Source organism: Erpetoichthys calabaricus, chromosome 1, assembly GCF_900747795.2.
Source record: "Erpetoichthys calabaricus chromosome 1, fErpCal1.3, whole genome shotgun sequence".
NCBI classification, from domain to species: Eukaryota; Metazoa; Chordata; class Cladistia; order Polypteriformes; family Polypteridae; genus Erpetoichthys; species Erpetoichthys calabaricus.
The window spans coordinates 259,325,249-259,346,599 of NC_041394.2; the positions used below are offsets into that span (position 1 = coordinate 259,325,249).

At 38.2% G+C, this 21,351-nt stretch overlaps 1 protein-coding gene across 1 annotated transcript in view; it reads left to right on the plus strand.

Moving 5' to 3' along the window:
* The window catches only part of col7a1l (collagen type VII alpha 1-like), a 548,766-nt gene that overhangs the window by 388,228 nt on the left and 139,187 nt on the right, over positions 1–21,351 (plus strand). Inside the window, exons 77-82 of the mRNA XM_051929632.1 lie at positions 8,398–8,427; positions 8,526–8,588; positions 8,692–8,742; positions 14,966–15,001; positions 15,081–15,134; positions 20,476–20,511. Of these exons, the coding sequence (XP_051785592.1) occupies positions 8,398–8,427; positions 8,526–8,588; positions 8,692–8,742; positions 14,966–15,001; positions 15,081–15,134; positions 20,476–20,511 (270 nt within the window). The remainder of the gene's footprint in view (positions 1–8,397; positions 8,428–8,525; positions 8,589–8,691; positions 8,743–14,965; positions 15,002–15,080; positions 15,135–20,475; positions 20,512–21,351) is intronic.

Below are 21,351 nucleotides of genomic sequence, written 5' to 3' on the forward strand. Positions count from 1 at the left end.
TATGGAGTTTATAGTTCTGCATTTGAGTGCTGTTTTCTCCCACATCATAATGATGTGTATGTTAAGTTAATCAGCAAAAAGGGGAAATTGACCAGTCAACGGGGTCTTTAATGGCGGTTCATTGTTTTTCTGTTAAGTCAGTTGTTCATGGACAACCCTTCCTTAAAGTATCTGCTGATTCATTTTCTTTTATTTATTTATTTATTTACTCTACTTAGACAAATGAGATTTGAAAGTTTCCATTCGATATGCATTTATTCACCTGAATCTTTCACATCAGTAAACTTACAAACGATAACGCAACGGTACAACTGTTTAAGTATTGGAACAGTTGGTATGTGACTTGTCAAACTGTACGACAAAGATGAAAAGTGGATGTTCTGCCTCAGGTTTCACTATCCAGTATGTCAATTACTAGGCTACCCAGCATATTTATGTATACTGTAACAATAGCACTATATAGCACCCGAGCCGGTACAGATTACACTCGGAGGCACGTATAAAATAAAATAAACTTTTATTTTTCTTCCCCTGTGGGAATACCCACAGGCAATACACAGTCCCAACTCAAGCACTATTAATAAGCAGTAACACAAACACGCCCTTCTGGCACCACCACTCCTCCCTTGAATCTTCGCCCTCTCCTCCCGCCTCTGGCCACTGAGTGGTGGTGGCTGGCCCCTTTTATAGCCCACCCAGAAGTGTTCCAGGTGCTTGGCCACCTGGTTCCAATTGCACTTCCGGGTGGGTCTGAAGATTTGTCCAGTTGGGCTGTGGAGCCCATGCAGCACACCCTGGCGGCCACCCAAAGCTCCCAACCGGGCTGTGCAGGACTCCATCCCCCATGGAGCCCTGCGGGAGGTTGGGGAATCACCGTCGGCCAGGGAGACTGCCACCAAGTGTCCCGGAGGAGATACTGAGCTGCCAATGGTTGCTCCCCCGGAAGATATGCAGCAGGGGCGTCCCGGCAGGGCATGGGACCCAGCCGCCCGTCACAATATATAATGAAGTTACATTTGTTATCTCGTCAAGGACAAACAAATCCTACTCTGGTTTTCATTCCTCATCCCCAAACATGTAGAATAACTTAACTGGAAATGCTAAGAAGTGCCTATAGGAATTTCTTCTGCCTGCTGCTATCAGCCAATGCAATGCTACCTCTCGACATCCCAGACTAAACACTTTAATTTGCTGTTTCTGCACAATATAAATGTATTACTGATGTACTCCTCAATCTGTTTATTGATTGTATTATTTGTCTCATTAGTCTGTATCTTTGTTTTTTTCATGTTTCTGCTGCTATATGCATCTAAATTTTCCCTTGGGTTTAATAAAGTTTATTAATATCAGTCTAATGTAAACTGGTTACATGTAATTGTGTTTGTCATTACAACTTAGTAGACAGGTACATCATCCATGGTTAGTTTTTGTCTTGTAGCCTGTGCAGCCAGAACAGGCACCAGCTACCCATGGTCATGAAAGGTAAATCGAGCAGGTTCACTAAAAGTGTATACAAGTCACTGGATTGATTTACAGTCATATGAAAAAGTTTGGGAACCCCTCTTAATTCTTTGGATTTTTGTTTATCATTGGCTGAGCTTTCAAAGTAGCAACTTCCTTTTAATATATGACATGCCTTATGGAAACAGTAGTATTTCAGCAGTGACATTAAGTGTATTGGATTAACAGAAAATATGCAATATTCATCATAACAAAATTAGACAGGTGCATAAATTTGGGCACCCCAACAGAGATGTTACATCAATACTTAGTTGAGCCTCCTTTTGCAAATATAACAGCCTCTAGACGCCTCCTATAACCTTTGATGAGTGTCTGGATTCTGGATGGAGGTATTTTTGACCATTCTTCCATACAAAATCTCTCCAGTTCAGTTCAATTTGATGGCTGCCGAGCATGGACAGCCTGCTTCAAATCATCCTATAGATTTTCGATGATATTCAAGTCAGGGGACTGTGACGGCCATTCCAGAACATTGTACTTCTCCCTCTGCATGAATGCCTTTGTAGATTTCGAACTGTGTTTTGGGTCATTGTCTTGTTTACCCCTGTGTAACTTCAACTTTGTGACTGATGCTTGAACATTATCCTGAAGAATTTGTTGATATTGGGTTGAATTCGTCTGACACTTGACTTTAACAAGGGCCCCAGTCCCTGAACTAGCCACACAGCCCCACACCGAAACTGACAGTTTAAACCTCTGAGATAACTTTTTATAACCTTCCCCTAAACCATGATGCTGAACAATCTTTGTTTTCAGATCTTTTGAGAGTTGCTTTGAGGATCCCATGCTGTCACTCTTCAGAGGAGAGTCAAATGAAAGCACAACTTGCAATTGTCCACCTTAAATACCATTTCACATGATTGGACACACCTGTCTATGAAGTTCAAGGCTTAACGAGCTAATCCAACCAATTTGGTGTTTCAAGTAATCAGTATTGAGCAGTTACATGCATTCAAATCAGCAAATTACAAGGGGACCCAAATTTGTGCACAGCCAGTTTTTCATTTTGATTTAAATTCATACAACTAAATACTGTTTCACTAAAAATCTTTGTTCAGAAAACACCCCAGTACTCAGATGTTCCTAGGAAATGAAAGACACACCACTGTTATCTTTTTTGTTGAAAGTAGAGTAAATTATTATGCAGGCTGAGAGGCGTTCCCAAATGTTTTCATATGACTGTATAAAGCTCTCTCCTTTCACAAATACTACAAGGGGAAGAAGTAAAACATGGTGAAACAGATTGGATCTGCCTCCAGAAATAATTAGATTAGGAGAGTACTAATGCATTACTTTTCTACAAGAAAAAATTATATATATATATATATATATATATATATATATATATATATATATATATATATATATGGATCCTTTGCGTTTGCCAACCATATATAGACATGGACATATGCCCAGTGGGGTTGGGCAGTCTCGTGGCCTTGGAACCCCTGCAGATTTTTATTTCTCCAGCCCCCTGGAGTTACTTAGTACTGCATAATCTTATTTTTATATTTTTCTTTTCTCTTTCTTCATCTTGTAAAGCATTTTGAGCTACATAATTTGTATAGAAAATGTGCTATATAAATAAATGTTGTTGTTGTTGGACAAAATACATTTGGCAGCTTATTAAACTAGTTATTAGTGTGATGTTAAACTTCTGTAGCTAAAACTTTCAGCAATTTAAGAAACATCTTTCAATATTATTTTTGCTCTAAACATTTGCCTTCTCAAGTTAGAAGGCCTTAAATCTGTATTCTTCATGAAATGACACAGAGAAAATAACGGAATCAAATATCAATCACTTTTTCACACAGAATAAAAATATAGCCTAAATAAATATAGGCAATAAGTGTTCTGAGCTAATGCATTTCAAATTAAAGACCACAAACAAAAGTAAGAAAAGGAGGCTGAAATTTGACATAGAAACTATTCAGCTTTGTACCAGCAACTGTTTCTATAGTGTCTCTCTTATTTTGTTCTCATAGGCATTCCAATTCTATTTGTTTTGAAAATGTTATTTTGGATATTGTTGGTTTTTTTTTTAAGTTTTATCCACATTTTATCTGACATAAATATCCCTGCCATCATTTTTCAGCCTGACGGTGTTCATTTTTGCAATTGCCCTACTGATATTATTTACCCAACATTACCTTTGTAGTCTTTTTAAATATCATAAACTAAAGGAGATTGTGTTTTGAAATGGCTAATATAGTCCACTTTAAGCTGACAGAAACTGTTTGAGACAGTGACATTATATCTTAATGACCTAGCAATAAATTGATTTATTTAAAAAAAAACACTAAGCCATAAACATTATACAGAAGCCTGAAGGGTAAATTCTTTGGTACATTTTCAACCATATGCAACTTAATGTTAGCATAACTATGGAGTTAGTGGTGGACTTCAGAAGCAGCAAGAATTCCCTGTGTGTAGTCGCTATCTGAGAAGTGGAATTTGAGGATACCCAGTTATATAGGTCACTGGGGTGTACCAGGACTTGTGACTTAGGCTACAAGCATTAAAATTGTGTATGAAAAGAGTCAGAGTTGACTGTATTTTCTGAAAAAGCTAAGATCCTTTTACATATTTTAATGCATTAAATTTAGAATGATGATGAACACATTTATTTTGACTTACTGTGTATTTTATTGGACACTCCTGCCTCACAACAAGGAGACCGGGGTTTGTGTCCTGGGTGCTTCCTGTGTGGAGTTTGCATGGTCTCCCCATGCCTGCATGGTTTCCTTCTGGGTGCTCTGGTTCCCCACAATCCAAAGACATTCAGATTAGGTGGATTGGTGTTGCTAAACTGGCCCCTAGTGTGTGAGTGTCAAGTCAAGTCAAGTCAACTTTATTTATAAAGCACTTTACATACAACAGCCGCTGACCAAAGTGCTGAACATAGGCTAAAATAAATTTTAAACAAAAACAAAATAATAAATAAGTAAATACAATACAATAAATAAAACTAATTAAAACATAGTAAAAACAACTAAACAGAGTAAAATCAACTGCTCACACAGGATCAAACGCCAAACCAAAAAGGTAAGTCTTAAGAGCAGACTTAAAAATGGGCAGTGAGGAGGCCTGTCTAATGTGAATCGGCAGTGAATTCCAGAGCCTTGGAGCCACAACGGAAAAAGCCCTATCCCCCCTGAGCTTTCGCTGAGTCCTAGGCACATCCAGAAGCAGCTGACCAGCTGATCTGAGTGAGCGGGAAGGAGAGTGCATATGCAGCAGCTCAGCAAGGTAGGGCGGAGCAAGCCCATTTAAGGACTTAAAAACAAATAAAAGAATCTTAAAATGAACTCTAAGCTGAACAGGCAGCCAGTGCAGTGAGGATAATACAGGTGTAATGTGCTCATTCTTTCGCGTGCCAGTTAAAAGGCGTGCAGCAGCATTTTGCACCAGCTGCAGCCGAGACAGGGTGGACTGGCTAACACCAATATACAACGAATTATAATAGTCCAACCGGGTTGTAATGAAGGCGTGGATTACTGTTGTAAATTGATCTTTGGAAAGAATGTTTTTTATCTTCACCAAATGTCTTAGCTGAAAAAAAACAGATATCACCACCGCACTGATCTGACCATCCAGTCTAAAATCCTCATCTATCCTAAAACCCAAATTTGTAATAACAGGCGTACCATATTGTGCAAGGGGACCCAAATCCACAGGAGCAGAAGTAGAAATAGACCCACTGGTGCCCCCAGGACCAAAAACTATAACCTCTGTCTTATTTTCATTAAAATTTAAGGAGTTCACTGCCATCCAAGCTTTCACCTCTTCTAGGCACATAACCAAAATTTGTAAGGAGTAAGCATCCTTGCGTTTGAGGGGTACATAAACCTGAGTATCGTCTGCATAACAATGGAAAGCAATTTTATGCTTTCTAAGAATACAGCCAAGAGGCAGGAGATACAAAGAAAATAGCAGAGGACCAAGTATGGAGCCTTGCGGAACCCCACATGATAGTGAAGCAGAGGAGGATCTAAATTCATCTAGCCTCACTGAAAAAGTTCTTTGAGTCAAATACGATTTAAACCACGCCAAGGCAGTACCACGAATGCCCACACAGTGCTCCAGACGAGATAATAAAATACTATGATCTATAGTATCAAAAGCAGCTGTTAAATTGAGCAGAACTAAAATCACATAATCCCCTGAGTCTGTTGCCAAAAGGATGTCATTAAAAACCTTCAGTAATGCGGTTTCAGTACTGTGAAGCGGCTTAAAACCAGATTGAAACACTTCGAGCACATCACTTTCATCTAAAAAGGCTTTCAATTGAATATACACACTTCTCTCCAAAATTTTGGACAGAAATGGAAGCTTGGAAATCGGTCTAAAATTGGATAGCACAGTGGGATCTAGGCTTGGTTTTTTGATCAATGGTTGCACTATGGCATGTTTAAACAAATTAGGAACTACGCCTGAGGAAAGGCTGCTATTGATAATAGCAAGAACAGATGGCCCTAAAACAGAAATAATCTCTTTAAAAAGAGAAGGTGGGACACCATCAAAAGGAGAACCTGAGGGCTTCGATTGACCAACAATCTCATATAGACAAGATAGAGTCACTGGCTCAAACTGATAAAAAACAGCAGAGCAGGGGAGAACAGCTAAGGGGTCATAAACAGTGAGAGGTATATGAGCCCTAACATTATTCACCTTATCCATAAAGAAGTGTGAGTGTGGTGTATGTGTGACCCTGCAATGGACTGGCATTGCTCCTGCCTTCTGTCTAATGCTTCCTGGGATAGGCTCCAGTTTCCCTGTGTCCCTGCTCTGGAAAAGCAGGTTTGGAAAAAGGATGGATTTATTTTACTTCCTTTGCTTAAGTATATTCTTGTGTAGTTTTTATACATGCTTGACTGTTGTTTTAAAACTGCAGTTTTCCATTGGGATCTATTTGGACCTGTGAGTAGAGTAGGAGGCGTGTACTGTAGTGACAAACTAGAAGGTGTAAAGGCATGTTTTTGAATTTATTAAGCTCTTTGTTTGATATTTTCTATGGGGTAAGAATCAAAAAAAAATCTGTCTCTCTCTCTGTATATATATATATATATATATATATATATATATATATATATATATACACATACAGTAAAATCTCAATTATTTGTCAGAGGTTGTGACCAAGACCATGATGGATAAGCGAAAAGACAGATAACAGAACAGCTATTTTAAAATGATATACAGTAGATTAGCGACTAGTCATATTTATTTACAAAACAAAATGTAATATAGCTTTAACAAAATTAATTAATTTCTATAATATTGTAATGACCAGCATAATAAGCAAATACAACTCAGAGGTACTGGAGTTTTCTATTTACTTGGAGTCTTCATTCTGTAACAAACAGTGCTCTGTTTTATACACCATTATCTAGGTTAAAGAGCACATCTCCAAAACAATAAAAGATAGCTTTCCTTACTAATCAGTTTATCTCCTGCCACTCACATTCTGTCTTTTTCTATACCGCAAACACTCCTGCTTATTCTCTCCTGACTCTTTACTCAAAACTTCCTTCCGCTGCACCTTCCTTTTTCTCCTATCTTCTCCTGTCACTCATCTCATAAGAGGCGTATGCGCCCCTTACAGAACAAAAGCCCTTCACCCAGTCCCGTCACTTACACAGCATTCATTACACACTTTCTGCTCCCCAACAGCGCATCACAAGCTGCCTTCACGTCACAGTATACTGCATTAACAAAACATAATATAACAGAATTTAAAAAGAAAATTAGAACATTAACATTAGCGTCAGTTGTTTCCATTTTCGACATGTTTTTCAATTTTGTCGGCATCATGCTTTATATCATTCACGGTTGTTCATCTTACTCCGTAAAGTGAAGCAATACTTGATGCACTTTTGCCGTTTTGTAAACATTTAATAATTTCAGTTTTTTGTGGCAATTCCAACACCACACACCTACATTTATCAGCTATAACAATGCTTAGTATAATAATTATAATACAAGAGAAAAAGTACAAAACGCTGTTTAAACTGAAGGTATGTAACTGACACATGGTGCTAGGGAAGAACACTACACGCTAGCAGAAAGGAAAGTTGTTTCAAATTGCAGAGCTCGCAGCGTATCACATAGCAGTAGTAGTACAGTAATAGGTAGATGCTGATGTGCATATTTTTTTGCCACTGATGGTTAACAGAGACTGACGGTTAATTGACTTACAGATAAACAAGGTTTTACTCTTTGTGTGTGTGTGTGTGTATATATATATATATATATATATATATATATATATATATATATATATATATATATATATATATATATATATATATACACACTACCTGCGTAGTAGTGAAACAGGACAATAAACAAACAGGTATCACTAGCTAAGCGGATGCAAGGTACACTTCAAAACGTGGCAACCGATAGACCGACTCAAATGGAGACTGGTGCCTGAGTGAAGAGGACCCCACCCAGCTCCCCACTCTTGACATCACACTTCCCCCTCCCCTTGGCCTGCAGCTTCTGTCTCGGATTAGCACAAATATAATGCCCCTGCAAGCGAACTATGATTCTTAGTACGATGAGAGAAGTCACAAAATCAACCGGAATGTTCAAGCAAATTATAGAAAAATAGCCAATCTAAATCCGTTAAGTAGTTCTCTTGTGAAAAGCAGACAGACAGATGTTACATTTTTATATATATATAGATAATTACTGGAAATGTATGTTTCTTTAATTAAGATGTTTGAATGTCTTTTAATTTTTGTTTATTTTTTGTTGTGTTCGTTTAATTTGATCTAATAAAGATTATTTTTAAATAAAGTATCTACCTGTCTATCTATATTATATATTAATATAAAAATAACTAAAATTTCTACTTTTATTTTTCTGTAGATATTTCCAGAAGAATATGGGTCAGCTTCTGTAAGTAAAAATGGAAGCTAATTGCTTGTAAAAGTTTACATGTTCTCATAAATTGATAAAAGTTTAATCAAAGCAATTTATCTGAATTTTCAAACAAGGGGTATGATGATGCGGAAATCTTAACTCGAGTAAAAAGAATGGCCACCCTGTCAAATACAGAGGTAAACTAATATTACAAAGCTTTTTAAAACTCACCATTTAAATATCCTCTAACATATTTTCTTTAGTTTCTGGCCTTTTTTTCTGACTAGTAATGTTTTTTAGGGTTTTTTACCAGGCACTTCAGGAGGCAGAAGGAATGAAAATAAGCAAACGGTGAGATATTCATTTAATTAAAACAGACAAGCAGCCATCTCCATCCCGGTCCTCTGAATGACTCTACATAGAGTTTACAATGTTGAAGTAAATCAGAGAGATACTGTATCTATAGCTTGACATCTCAAAATGAATCATGGTTCTTCTTTCATTAATAATTTTTATTTTTTAATATTTTAGGGAGTAAGTGAGTTTGGGTGACCTTTAGTTTAGGAATCTTCACAATCTGGGCCTTCGAAGACTAGCCAAAGTATTTTCCAGACAATGCCAATGAGATTCATATAAGCATGACACGGGCTAATGAAATAAAAAGCTCAAAAATTATGATAAAAACAATATAAACAAATATTAAAATTATAAAGCTAAGAATTTTTCATATTTTTCTTTTTACCATTTCACCATCTTACCATTATACTATTGTTTCACTCTTTTATTGGTTTCTAATTTAATCCTCTTTAGTTATGTGTGGTCATGTTTGAGTTATGGTGCATCTGTTTTTCTTGTTTATATTATCTCTTCTATTACCAATGGTCTATGCATCTTCAGTGATTGCTGTAAAAGTTTCCCAGTATTTTTTTTATCTATCAGCTGTTTTTAAATAATCCTCTATAATCTAACATTCTTCTTTGCCTTTTCTCATTTTTAATTCATATTTACCAAATACCATATGTTAGTGCCATCTTCTGTTCTTTAACCTGTTATTATTACACTCAGTAATAATCACGAAGGTTACTAAAACTGGTGCATTAACAAAAAACATTCAGTGAGAGGCACCTTTGTTAGCTAAAACACCTTGCCAATGAAAGAAATCAGAGAAGAGTGGCCATAGATGTTTAAGCTAACAGAAAGAACAGAAATACCAAAATAACAGCACTTTCAAACAGTTGTGTGCAAAATAGCATCTCTGAATGTACACCAAAACATTGGAGTTTTAAGCGGATGTGTAGCTCAAGTAGGGGGCTATATCTGGTTGAAACTCCTTTCAGGTAAGAAAAGTAAAATGAGGCCATAGTGGGCACATAATCACCAAACCTGAAGTTCTGAAATAGGAAAAATAATCAGACAAATCTCAATTTCAGCTGTCTCAAGAAGGAGCTTGTGTAAGAATTTGGCATAAAGAGCAAATATGCATGGAACCATTCTGCCTTGTGTCAATGGTACAGGCTGGCATTGATGTTTTATTGTAAGGAATGTTTTTCTGGCACATATTAGGCCTCTTAATATCAGTTGAATGTCACAGCATACCTGAAATTGTTGCTGACAAAGTACATCCTTTTTGACCTCTGCTCTTCTACTCTTTTTCAAATGGATGCCTTTAGCAGGGTAACGCACCTTCTCACAAGGAACACTGCATCCAATGTTCATTCCAGTAGCTCTGATTTCCTGCAAAGAGCTGTGTAGTCCCCCGCTCTTAATTCAGTAGTGCAATTTTAGAATTAGCTGAAACATGCGGGTTAATCCCCGTAGCAATATGTTTACCCCTCAAAAAAGTGAGCCAAATGCATTGAATTTTTTTCAATAAGAATAAATAGTACTACATTTAACAGAAACATGTAAATACCACAACATCAACATAAATACAGCTGGGAAGGTATGTCTAGTGTCCACTGCTGTACTGATGCACATTTAGTACACCTCCTTCATGTGATATGTTGAACAGCATCCTATATCAAGCAAGAATGGGACAACATTTCACTTTCGAAACTACAGAAACTAGTCTTCATAGTTCCCAAAAATTTACAGTTTTGTTAAAAGAAGAGGTGATACAACACATCTCTCTGTCTGAACTTTTTGAAACGTGTTGTTGGCATCAAATTCTAATTGCGTATATAGTTTTCAAAAAACAGTAATTTCTCATTTTTAACATTTGATTTGTTGTCATTGTACTATTTTCAATTAAATATAGGGATTGCATGATTTGCAAATTGTAACATGTTATACTGTCTCCCAACCTTTTTGGAAACGGACTTGAACAAATTGCACCCCACTACAGTGTTAAGCGACTGAAGTCACCAGGCACATCATGGAGGTTCAGTCGTACAGTGCTGTATGTATCAGTTTTGTTATTCATGTCAACATCTGATCACCAGTTCACACTGTCATCACTATCACTTTGTTCAACTATTGCTTCAATTTTAGTTTGTTCTAAAACTGGCTTTACAGCTTTTCGTTTCCTCCCCATTGTGTGTCTTGGTTGAAGGTTCTGTCCTATTCGTGAATACTGATGTGTTACCATAGAGTGGCAAAATGCATAGAAATATTCCTGACTGTTTTGGAGCATGCAGTGGATTGTATCAGTCTAACCCAAGAGATGTTCAGGCTTTACCATATTTAATATAAATAGAATTCCAACCCCAAGAGATGCTTCAGGTTAATGTCAAGTTGGTTGATAAAGTAGCCAATGAGTATTGATGGCCTGCTCTCTTTAATAGTTTCAGTCTCATCTCTATAAATGTCTGCATTTTCATATTCTGTGATGGGAATGTATACTGGCATTATTCTAGTGGTAATAATCACAATTCAAATTCTTTTCCTATATGTTTCTGTGCTTGTAGAACACACTGCCATTTTCTAATCTAGGTGTAGTGCTTCTCCTCGCTGACTGTCATTTGTTCTTCACATGTTTTTAGACAGGTCTGAGAGATGTGGCAAGGCAGGCTTTTGTTTATTTGATACTTCAAGTTCTTATATTTATTCCACCCTGGTTTATATTGTTTTAAAAGACTTATTATTTTAAATTTTTTGTACTTATTTTGCTTTTGGAGTGCCCAGTATTCACATGTGAGACAGGTTATGAATATTTTTAATGGCATCTCACAGTGGTTACAAATACGGTTGACGGTGCCTAGAGCCCTGACCACCACAGCCACAGCTTTTTGGTGCCCCACATCCTGCTGATTTTGATGTCCAAATCTTTATATTTGCTTTGTGTTTCAGCTTCTTTGAGTAAGATGTTGTCATTTGGGACTGCTATAGCGATCAGCTGGCACTGCTTCTTCTTCTAGTAATGGACCACAATATCAAGACGGTTAGCCGAATGATACGATCGGTTTGCATTGACAGGTCCCACATGATGGTAGTATCTCCAATGTTGTCAACAGTCTCCAGCTTGTTCTGGTACTATTTCACAGGCATTTCTACACCTAGTGCACCACAGTGCAGGTAGCTGGCAAACTTGTTGGGTCAGTTTATGTATTCAGTAGAAGTCTGCACTGTACATCTAGAGACAATATGATTGATTGTCTCCTTGGCCTTGCTGCACATATTGTATTTTCTCTCCTCCTGCCACGTCAGAATGTTCTGCTGCTGTTACCAGATGTTGAGTGCTTTGTCCTGAGCTGCAACAAGTAGGCTTTCAGTCTGTCCCTTGGCACCTGGTCTGTTGACCCATGCCAAACTTGCAGTTTTGTGCACATTTGGTCAATCAAGGTTACGGCAGCATTGACCGTGCAGCTCGTTCCTCCCAGTTTCAATGATGGTCTTCAGTCTCAGCTTCATTGTAGATCGGTCAATGGGCCACGCTGACAAATACTTGCTTTTAGTTATCTTTGCTGTTGTTATGAGGGAGCATATTGTTCTGCTGGCCTTATGGGTCTTCACAAACTTGGTGAGCATATCACTGCCAAACTCAATGTAATCGTTTAACCCACTGTTACTGTTATATAGAGACATGAATTTGATGAGTCTATGGCCACCATTCCAACTCTTGATATAGTCAATCAATGTCTGCTTTTGGAAGGTGAAGCCCATGCGTGGTCAGGAGCTTACTGGTCTTGTTGTTCATTCTCTGAATCTCAGATCTCTTCTACTTTAATCGTTGGCTATTGAAAGCTGAGATCTTCAGGTTCTTCAGGTTGAGCTCAGATATGAGGATGAGGCACAGTTGTTGATTGTATTAATAATAGTATTGCTTCCTTTCTTATTGTTAAAGGAAACAAGACTTTATGAAAAACACTTTATCAGAGATCTGGATAAATTGTCATGATGCTTTTAATCTCTGGTAAATATTGTACAAACAATTGTGTGGATTATATAAACTAACAGAGGAGGATATTATTTCTATTTCTTTAGGACTTCATGCTCTTTCATGATAGTAGAAACCTTTAGATATATAACATTCTGTTAAAATTTTAATGCTAAGCATCTTACATTTCTGCATTATAACACTACTGAAGCATAATAAAAGTACCGGTAGCCTAGCAACGGGGAGTGAAGGATTGAAGAATTAGTCAATGTGTTGGATTTTGTCTTTTCTGTATATCTTCAAGTGTTTTACAATGTTGTAGCTACACATTCTAATACAATGAATGTATATATCATAGAAATAATTTGCGAACTATAGGTGCATGAATAAGGTTAAAAAAAAAATCAGTAGTAGAGTTAATGAACCTTCTTCAAATCTGTAATAATGAGAAGCAGCCAAAATGAAATTGTCTATTTTCAATAATCAAATACATAACTCTGTAACTTTCTAAGAGTAGATCGATAAATATCCCTAGCATACACAATCTAATATACTCAGGAAGTCTGTATATCTGCAGCTGACCTCTCACTTTAATGCTCCTATCATAATAATAATACATTTTATCTATGTAAATTAATTCTGGGGAACCTAGGATAACTGTAGGCCCCTAAAAGTACTGAGTGTGGTAATATATCCATCCATCCATCCATCTATATAGTTTCTAATTTTTTCATCTACTTCAGGGTTTCAGGAGATTGTTGCCTACCCCAGAAGCATTGAGGACACAAGGCAGAAATAAACAATGTAATTTAGGGCACATTTACACTCACTCACACACACACACACACCCACACACACACACACGCACACCCACACACGCACACACACACACACACACACACACACATTTATTCACACCAGGCCAAATTAAGTATACCAATCAACCGTACCTTCATACTGTATCTTTGGGATGTGAGAGAAAAACTGAACGCAGAAGAACATTTATTCAAACATGAAGAGAACATTCAAACACAGTAAGTACTTTAGCCCTGCAATATTTGCATTTGGTAATATAAGCCAGATATGCTTCCAATATAGACTATAGCAAAATACAATAAGGGTAACCAAAAATGTAAAGAGAATGAGCCAATAAAAATACTGCCATGTTAGCATGTTAAGGGCAGCACAGTGGTGCAGTAGTTAGTATTGCTGCCTCACAGATGCATTACCTGTTAGTTTAATTTATGACTTCAAATTGTCCCTCTGTTAGTATGAGTGTGGCACTCTGCCCAGAGGTTGTTTAATGTCTGGCATCTATTGCTTTTTATGGATTGTCTCTGGCTTCTGATGGCAATGAAGTGGATTAAGGAGGTTTGAAAATGTATGAGGTTATTAGTATTGTATATCTTGCTGATGCTTTAATCTAAAACAGACATTATATGTTACAACTGCCTACAGAGATTTTTTAGAGTTGGAGTACAGGCAGGAGATTTGAAGCAATAACATCAGCTTCTTAGCTATTACACCGTAATGCCAATCCAAAATAGATCATCAATTATGCAGATTTCAAAATGAGATGATGTGTGGGATGTAAATAATATAGATTTCATCCACCTGTCTCTACATTCATTATCAAACTTGTCTAAATAAATTCAGTTAGACTGGAATGTATCCCAACAGCCTCAAATGCAAGACAGGAATCAACCCTGGATGTTATGTCAGATTATAGATTTCTTTTATTTTTAATTTTAGATTTTGCTTAATATTTCCTGCTGCCTAGTGTATATTATGTGTCATTGTTCCTATCCATGTATTCCATAAAGTGTCATTATCAGTTTGATTCTAATTATTGTTGGCCTTTCTTCTTGTGAAATACGACAGTTCAATGACATGTGGTCATATGGACACTGAGAGCTAAGTAAAATATATGCATTTTTTATGTTAGGTAAAAATAATACCTAGTGGAGTCAAAACGTAAAAGAAATAAACTGTGTATTACATTATCACTGTCAAGGGCTTTATGAAAGCTTTACTGTAAATGGTTGATGAATTTATGGAAACTTTTTAGTACACTATAATTGTAAATCTAAAGAAAGTGTTTTCTTATAAAAAAGCCATGCTTTTGTATTCCTCTAATGAACTATGTAAGAGTTAATGGGGCCTATATACACAAAATTATATGAACAAATATTATTGGTGGATCTATGAAACATAGTGCATGTTTTTTTTAATTTCTTCTTTGTTCTCCTTTGGGTTTAGTCATACCCTGGGACAAGAGATAAACAGAGACGTAAGGTAAGTTTGCCAGTTTAATATTCTCCTGGCTACTTTATATTTTTGACATTGAAATAACATATGCAAATTATATTTTCAGAAAATTAAAAAGGAGAACCGAGATTATGATGTAACGGAACAAAACTACATCAAAGTAAGTTTCTGCATAGTGTTTATTTTGAGAAATACTTTGAAGATACAAATAGACAGGTTCATTTCATAAATATATTTTTATGTCTTTTATAAAGAGTTAAAGGGCAATGGTCAATATTCGACTCCCAGTCCAAAGCTACATTTTTGGTCATTTTTTTCCTGTTGTTTCCATATGGCAGTGACTCATAGACTCTTACGCATTGGCAATTCAAAGTCAATAACAAACTTAACATTTTTTTTGGACATTTGAAAAAAGGGAATTCACTGAGAAAAAAGCTTGAAGATACAAGTGGAACATACTGGGTATGACGTTCAGTCTGTTCACTGTCTAAATCCAAGGGCATACACAAGAAGCCCTGATTGAAGATAAATAGAGATGAACTGAATAAATATTTCACACAGAACTATTCAATGGACTGCTGCACTATTCAGGGAACTATTCCTGCCTTCCACTCTGTGCTTGTTGGGACAGGCTCCAGCCCCCCACAGCCCCGCAACCCCACTCAGGATTAAGCAGACTTAGAAAATGACAGAGTATGGTATTTCACATAGGCTTTTACAAAGAAATTGAATGCATTAATGACATTCATTCTGATATCATGAGTAAACTGAAATTTAGAGATATCCAAACTGAAGGGTATATAGTAAATACTAAGGAGGAAACAAAAACAATTTATAAACACCATACATAGTTCATAACTAAATATTAGAAAAGGCAAGTTTACAAATGCAGATAAAAGGTACAAACAGAGTCGAATTGACCAATATAAAGAGTTTTTGGAAGAGATTTAAGAATCTATACATATAATTCACTAAGCCGGGAGACAAGTAGCCACCCATGGAAAGCACGCCAGAAGGGGCGTGGATTCACTAAACCGCCGACAAGTAAGACGCCAATGGCGAACGCAGGAAGGAGCCACGCCCACCAACTCTTAGACCATTGGATACGACGAATAAATCAGAGCCACGCCCACCAACTCGGACGCAACGCCTCGGAAAACATGCCGTCATTTCTGTTTGTCTGTGCCACAGTCCACTTGCAGCTCTGAGCCACGTTGACTTTTCATTAGTCAACCTCAGTGGAACCTTGGTTCACACAGAGGCAGCGCCAGAGACACACAGAGGCACCGCGAGAGAGAGAGCTGCGCACACACAGGCAGCGCCAGAGAGACAGAGGCACACACAGAGGCAGCACCAGAGAGACAGAGGTACACACACACACAGAGGCAGCACGAGAGAGAGCCACGCACACACAGGCAGCGCGACAGAGTCACACAAACACAGGCAGCGCGACAGAGAGAGCCGCGCAATCCTTTAAAACTGAGGTTAAAACACAATGAAGGAAGCAGTCTTTAAAAACCAATAAACCCTGTGCCTCTTTTTCATTAGCGTCTCACCTACTTCACCGCCCTGCAACAGTCGAGACGCTTTCTCAGCAGCTGACCTTCTCTGTGCCTGACTCCACTACTGTCAGTCGCCTGATTAAAAATGGTGAACTCCTGCAATGTTACTATCTTGCTTGGCTTTTAAATAAAGTTCGGATTTGTTGAAATGTTCCTTTTTTCCCCCCTGTGCTTAAAACTCATTTTAAAAAAAAGTGTTTATACAACTGCTGCAATGTTACAGAGAGAGAGAGGGCTCCCGTGCTTCTGAGAGACAGAGGGGGAGGGGGCTCGTGTGCTGCTGAGAGAGAGAGAGGGGGGGGAGGCTTGCGTGCTGCTGAGAGAGAGAGGGAGAGGGGGGGCTGGGGAGGCTCACGTACTGCTGAGAGGGGGGGGGGGGCTGGGGAGGCTCCGTGCTGCTGAGAGAGGGGGAGGGGGCTCGCGTGCTGCTGAGAGAGAGAGGGGGGGGGGGCTGGGGAGGCTCGCGTGCTGCTGAGAGAGAGAGAGCCTGCTCATGCAGCTGAGCAGGGAGCCTGGGTGTTTATGTCAGTGTTATTCAATGTTTTTACTATTACACTGTGCATTCTATGGTGTAATAATTAACTATATTTGTGCTTAAAAATCTTTAAAAAATATATATTTACATACAGTTCGTATGGTCTGGAATGGATTAATTGTATTTACATGCAATCCTATGGGGGAAATTGCTTCGGTTCACGACCAAATCGGTTTACGACCAGAGGTTTGGAACGAATTATGGTTGTGAACCGAGGTTCCACTGTATATTGAGTCTAGAAAACATGATCAGCAAGTCTTTGATAGGCTGCAACAAAATGATGAAACAACGGGCACATTTTTTTCTCACAAGCTGGGTGGGTGGGTGTTAGTTAGTTAATTAGTTACTCGAAGGATTTCAAGATTTAATATGCACAAGCGGTAACACTGCAAAAGCAGCCAAAACCAGAAAAGAAGGCTGGCAAAAACTGGCTGACAAATTAAACGCGGACCTCCAGAGGTCCATCTTTTCATTCACTCACAGTGGTATCCACAAACCCACCCCATTTGGACAACTGTGTCGTTCAGCAAGTGTTCACCCATCAATACATAATTATGCGGCGTATGTTACGCCGCGGGTTGGCTAGTTTATTTTAATGCAATATGCAATTCTTAATTTATGAATTTCAGATATCATGTACAACTCTATTGTATAGGTTTTGGCATTCAAAGTAAACTAAAGCATGTGTGATTAAGAAATTGCCTTTATTACAGTATTCAGTCAGTTCTACGTGTATGTTTTTGTCTTTTAACTGTGCAAATTTCACATTAGTTAAAAACTTTCGTTTTCAGCTTGTTGGCAATGTGTCATCAATTATTCCAGACACGAGTATTAGTGATGGCACCAACATTTCTGGTATAAATATGGGCTATTCAGTAGTCAGCTTCTTTAAGACATAGGTTCTAGCGTTAGGATACTTGTTTTGGCTATGACTTCTGTTCTGTACTGTAATCGGCCTTTGCTTTTGTTGGTTTGGTTTTTGACTGCCTGCCATTTAGCTTTGACCCTGGCTCGTCTCTAAGCACAGCTTTTGGCTTCTCTATCATTTCCTTGTCTTCCCATTGCTCTCAATAATTCTTGGGCTCAAGACTGTTCCCTAAGGCTAATGAGCAGATAGTCATCTATGATCTATCTCTCCTAAAACTGTGTTCTCACTACTTTACTTTTCATAAGAGAATAATTCAAAATACATTGAACAATACAGTACTGCACTGTATTATCAATCCTAATGTGGATACTAGAGGGTTCCACCGAGCCCTGAACACCAATACTTGTTCCTTCAGATAATGGGCTACCAAATGAAACTTCTTTCCATCTCCTTCCATACCCCAGTGATTGCCATCCTCTTTATCCTGACTCTGACTCTCTAAAGTGAGGTGGAGGGCTCCTTATACACCAGACCTGAGAGTACTTCCAGTGCCACAGCAATACATCACTGAAGCACTTCTGAGTCAGGTAGAATATCCCGGAAGTAGGGGATGCACAAGCCAGCGTGTTTCTTCGTGCCAGTCCCAAGCCCAGATAAATGGGGAGGGTTGTGTCAGGAAGGGCATCTGGTGTAAAATTTTTCCAAATCAAAATGCGGACAACAATTTTGGATGATCCACTGTGGCAACCCCTAACGGGAGCAGCCGAAAGAAGAAGAAGGGGCAGCATTCCCCTGCAGCTGCCCCTGGTGGCACGCAAGTACCCCAACAGGGCCACGCAACAGGACTGCATCTCCCAACCTGCCTCATGGGTGTACATACCACCCATGGGATGCTGCCACTGTGTGCACCAGGGGAACGCAGACCCCTCTGTGTTTCTGACCAGGTCTCCCCTCCAGGAATGGTACTAACAGCCAACACAGATGGGGCGCCAGTCCACCCATGTCCTTCCACTTCTTTTCCTACCAAGAAACTATCCTCGATCCTGGTCAGGATGCCAGTCCATTCTGTGCGGCACTCAGACTCTTTAATCTAATTCCAGGATATGTGAGTGCAAATTCTGCCCCTTCAGAATTAAGTGCAAGTCAGGAAACAGCACCCAACAGAATGGCAGTCCATCACAGAGCACACTCGTACAAATGCCTGCATTCAGATGGTGGAAATTTTGACCCTCTAATTAACCTAACCTGCACATTTTTAGGGATATGTGTGGAAAGCTGGAGTAACCAGAAGGAAAACCCAAATAGGGCTCATGAAGATGTGTAAACGCTATAGAGACAATGTCCAGACATGGGATTTAAACTCAGGACACTGAATGAGTGCAGTGGCAGTGCTAACCCCTACTATATTTTTGCAAGATTATTTTTAACTCCAAGACCTAACTACATTTTAAAAAATGATGAGATGTAGTTAAACAAAAGTGGTAATTAAAATCAGGAAAGTTTCTGTAATTAAATGAATGAAAAATTTGCCAACACTGAAGCCATTGACAATTGCGCATGTTTTTAATGGGTAAAAATCTAAAATTTTATATTCAACTCGGGAAGGCATGTGAGTTTATCACAAGGGTGCACTATTATTCACAGACTTACATTCATCCATTCCAGGTCAATTTACAATAACAGAAGTTATAAAATGGTGCATGGCAATTCAAGTTGCTTTACAAGCTCACATAACTGAACTCATATTTTTATTTCCTGGACTGATACCTATTGTTTAAAGTTTGCACAATCTGAATATGTTTCTCACTTAATTATGGTTTTCTACCATAGTTCATAGTCATATTTTTGGGTTAACTGGGACATCTAAAATTGCACATACCGTATTACAACACGAAATGTGACTTTACATATGGCGAGGGAGGTTGGGAGCATAAGCTGATAGCCCGTTGCTGCACCCACCACACAACGAACCACCTGGATTGGGACCGAGTGCAACAGGTGACACCTCAGTACCATTCTGGAACAGTGTGAGTTTTTTTACATTCACTGTAGTGCCAATCCTGCCTCCCAACCCCCAAGTTTTCGCTGCCAGTTGGAGGACCTGCTTGCAGGGCTGGATGCAGATTAACATCATACCCAGGATGAAGCAATTACAGGTTAAGGGTCTTACTCAAGGGCCCAATGGAGTGGAGTCACTTCTGGTGTTTATGGGAATCAAACCGGTAACCTTCCGTTTGCAGGCAAATATCCCTATAGCCTCAGAGCCACCACTCTGCCTCACTAATTTATGTACACTCCTCTATTGCATGTTTTCAGCTTATTTTCATTCGTGTCACTATAAGACAAGCAGCATTTCTGCATGATTCTTTCCAAATACAGTGTTTGTTTTTAGTGTCATCTAACAATACACACTGTATGCTCACATACTTATGTCGCCTATTCTGTATAAGCTTACTTTGTGTTTCTGTAGTAAATGTAAATGTTCCATTTGAAAAATCATGCTTTGTTAATCATTGACTTTTTTTTTTTTTGCTAGGGACTGCCAGGAGAAAATGGAATTCCTGGAGAGAAGGTAATAATTTCAGGGTTTCTAAAACAGTAATTTTATTTGATGCTTACTTAGTTACAGTTTACAAAAGTAGCAGTGTTTTTTGTATAGTATCATTTCTTTGCAGCTACAGTCTAGCACAAAAAAGTCCAAATCACCCCGACCTTCATTCATGTACTTTGGAAAATGTGAATTTGCATCATTTTTTATTTTCATGTGTAAACGTATAATAAAATTTAAAAATTAATCATGAGTCTAATTTCTTATTCAGCTATTAATATTCATAATTCAAGCCTACCATAAAGTGAATCTAGTCAGTCACATGACTAACTGAATACTTCTTGGACAAAGTTAATTGAGTCTTACTAGTGTAATCTTTATTTTTCAATAGAAGCAGATTAATTATAAATTTGACTTAAATTTACATGTCAGAGAATTTTTGTCTATCACATTCTAATAAAAATGGATGTGTGGCAGACTTGTTCAGTGGATAGTTTCGATATCTCACAGCTCGATAGGTTTGATTCACTACTCAGATATTGACTGTGGAGAATTATCCTTATTTTAATTAGGGTTTACTCAAGGTGCTTGTTTTTCCTCCCACATCCCATAAAGACACACTCGTTCTGTTCATTGACACCTCTAATTTGACCCATTAAGAGTCTAAGGAAATGAGTGCAAAAGTATGATCCGCTATTGACTGGCGTCCTATAAAAGTTTAATTTGTGCCTTGTGCAAAAATCTACCATTACAGATTCTGGTTCCTTGCTACTCTGTATTAGAATGAACATGTTAAACAAATCATTGAAGAGATGAATTAGTGGATATCTTACTGTGAAGTTGTCAAGGTAAATTTATATAGAA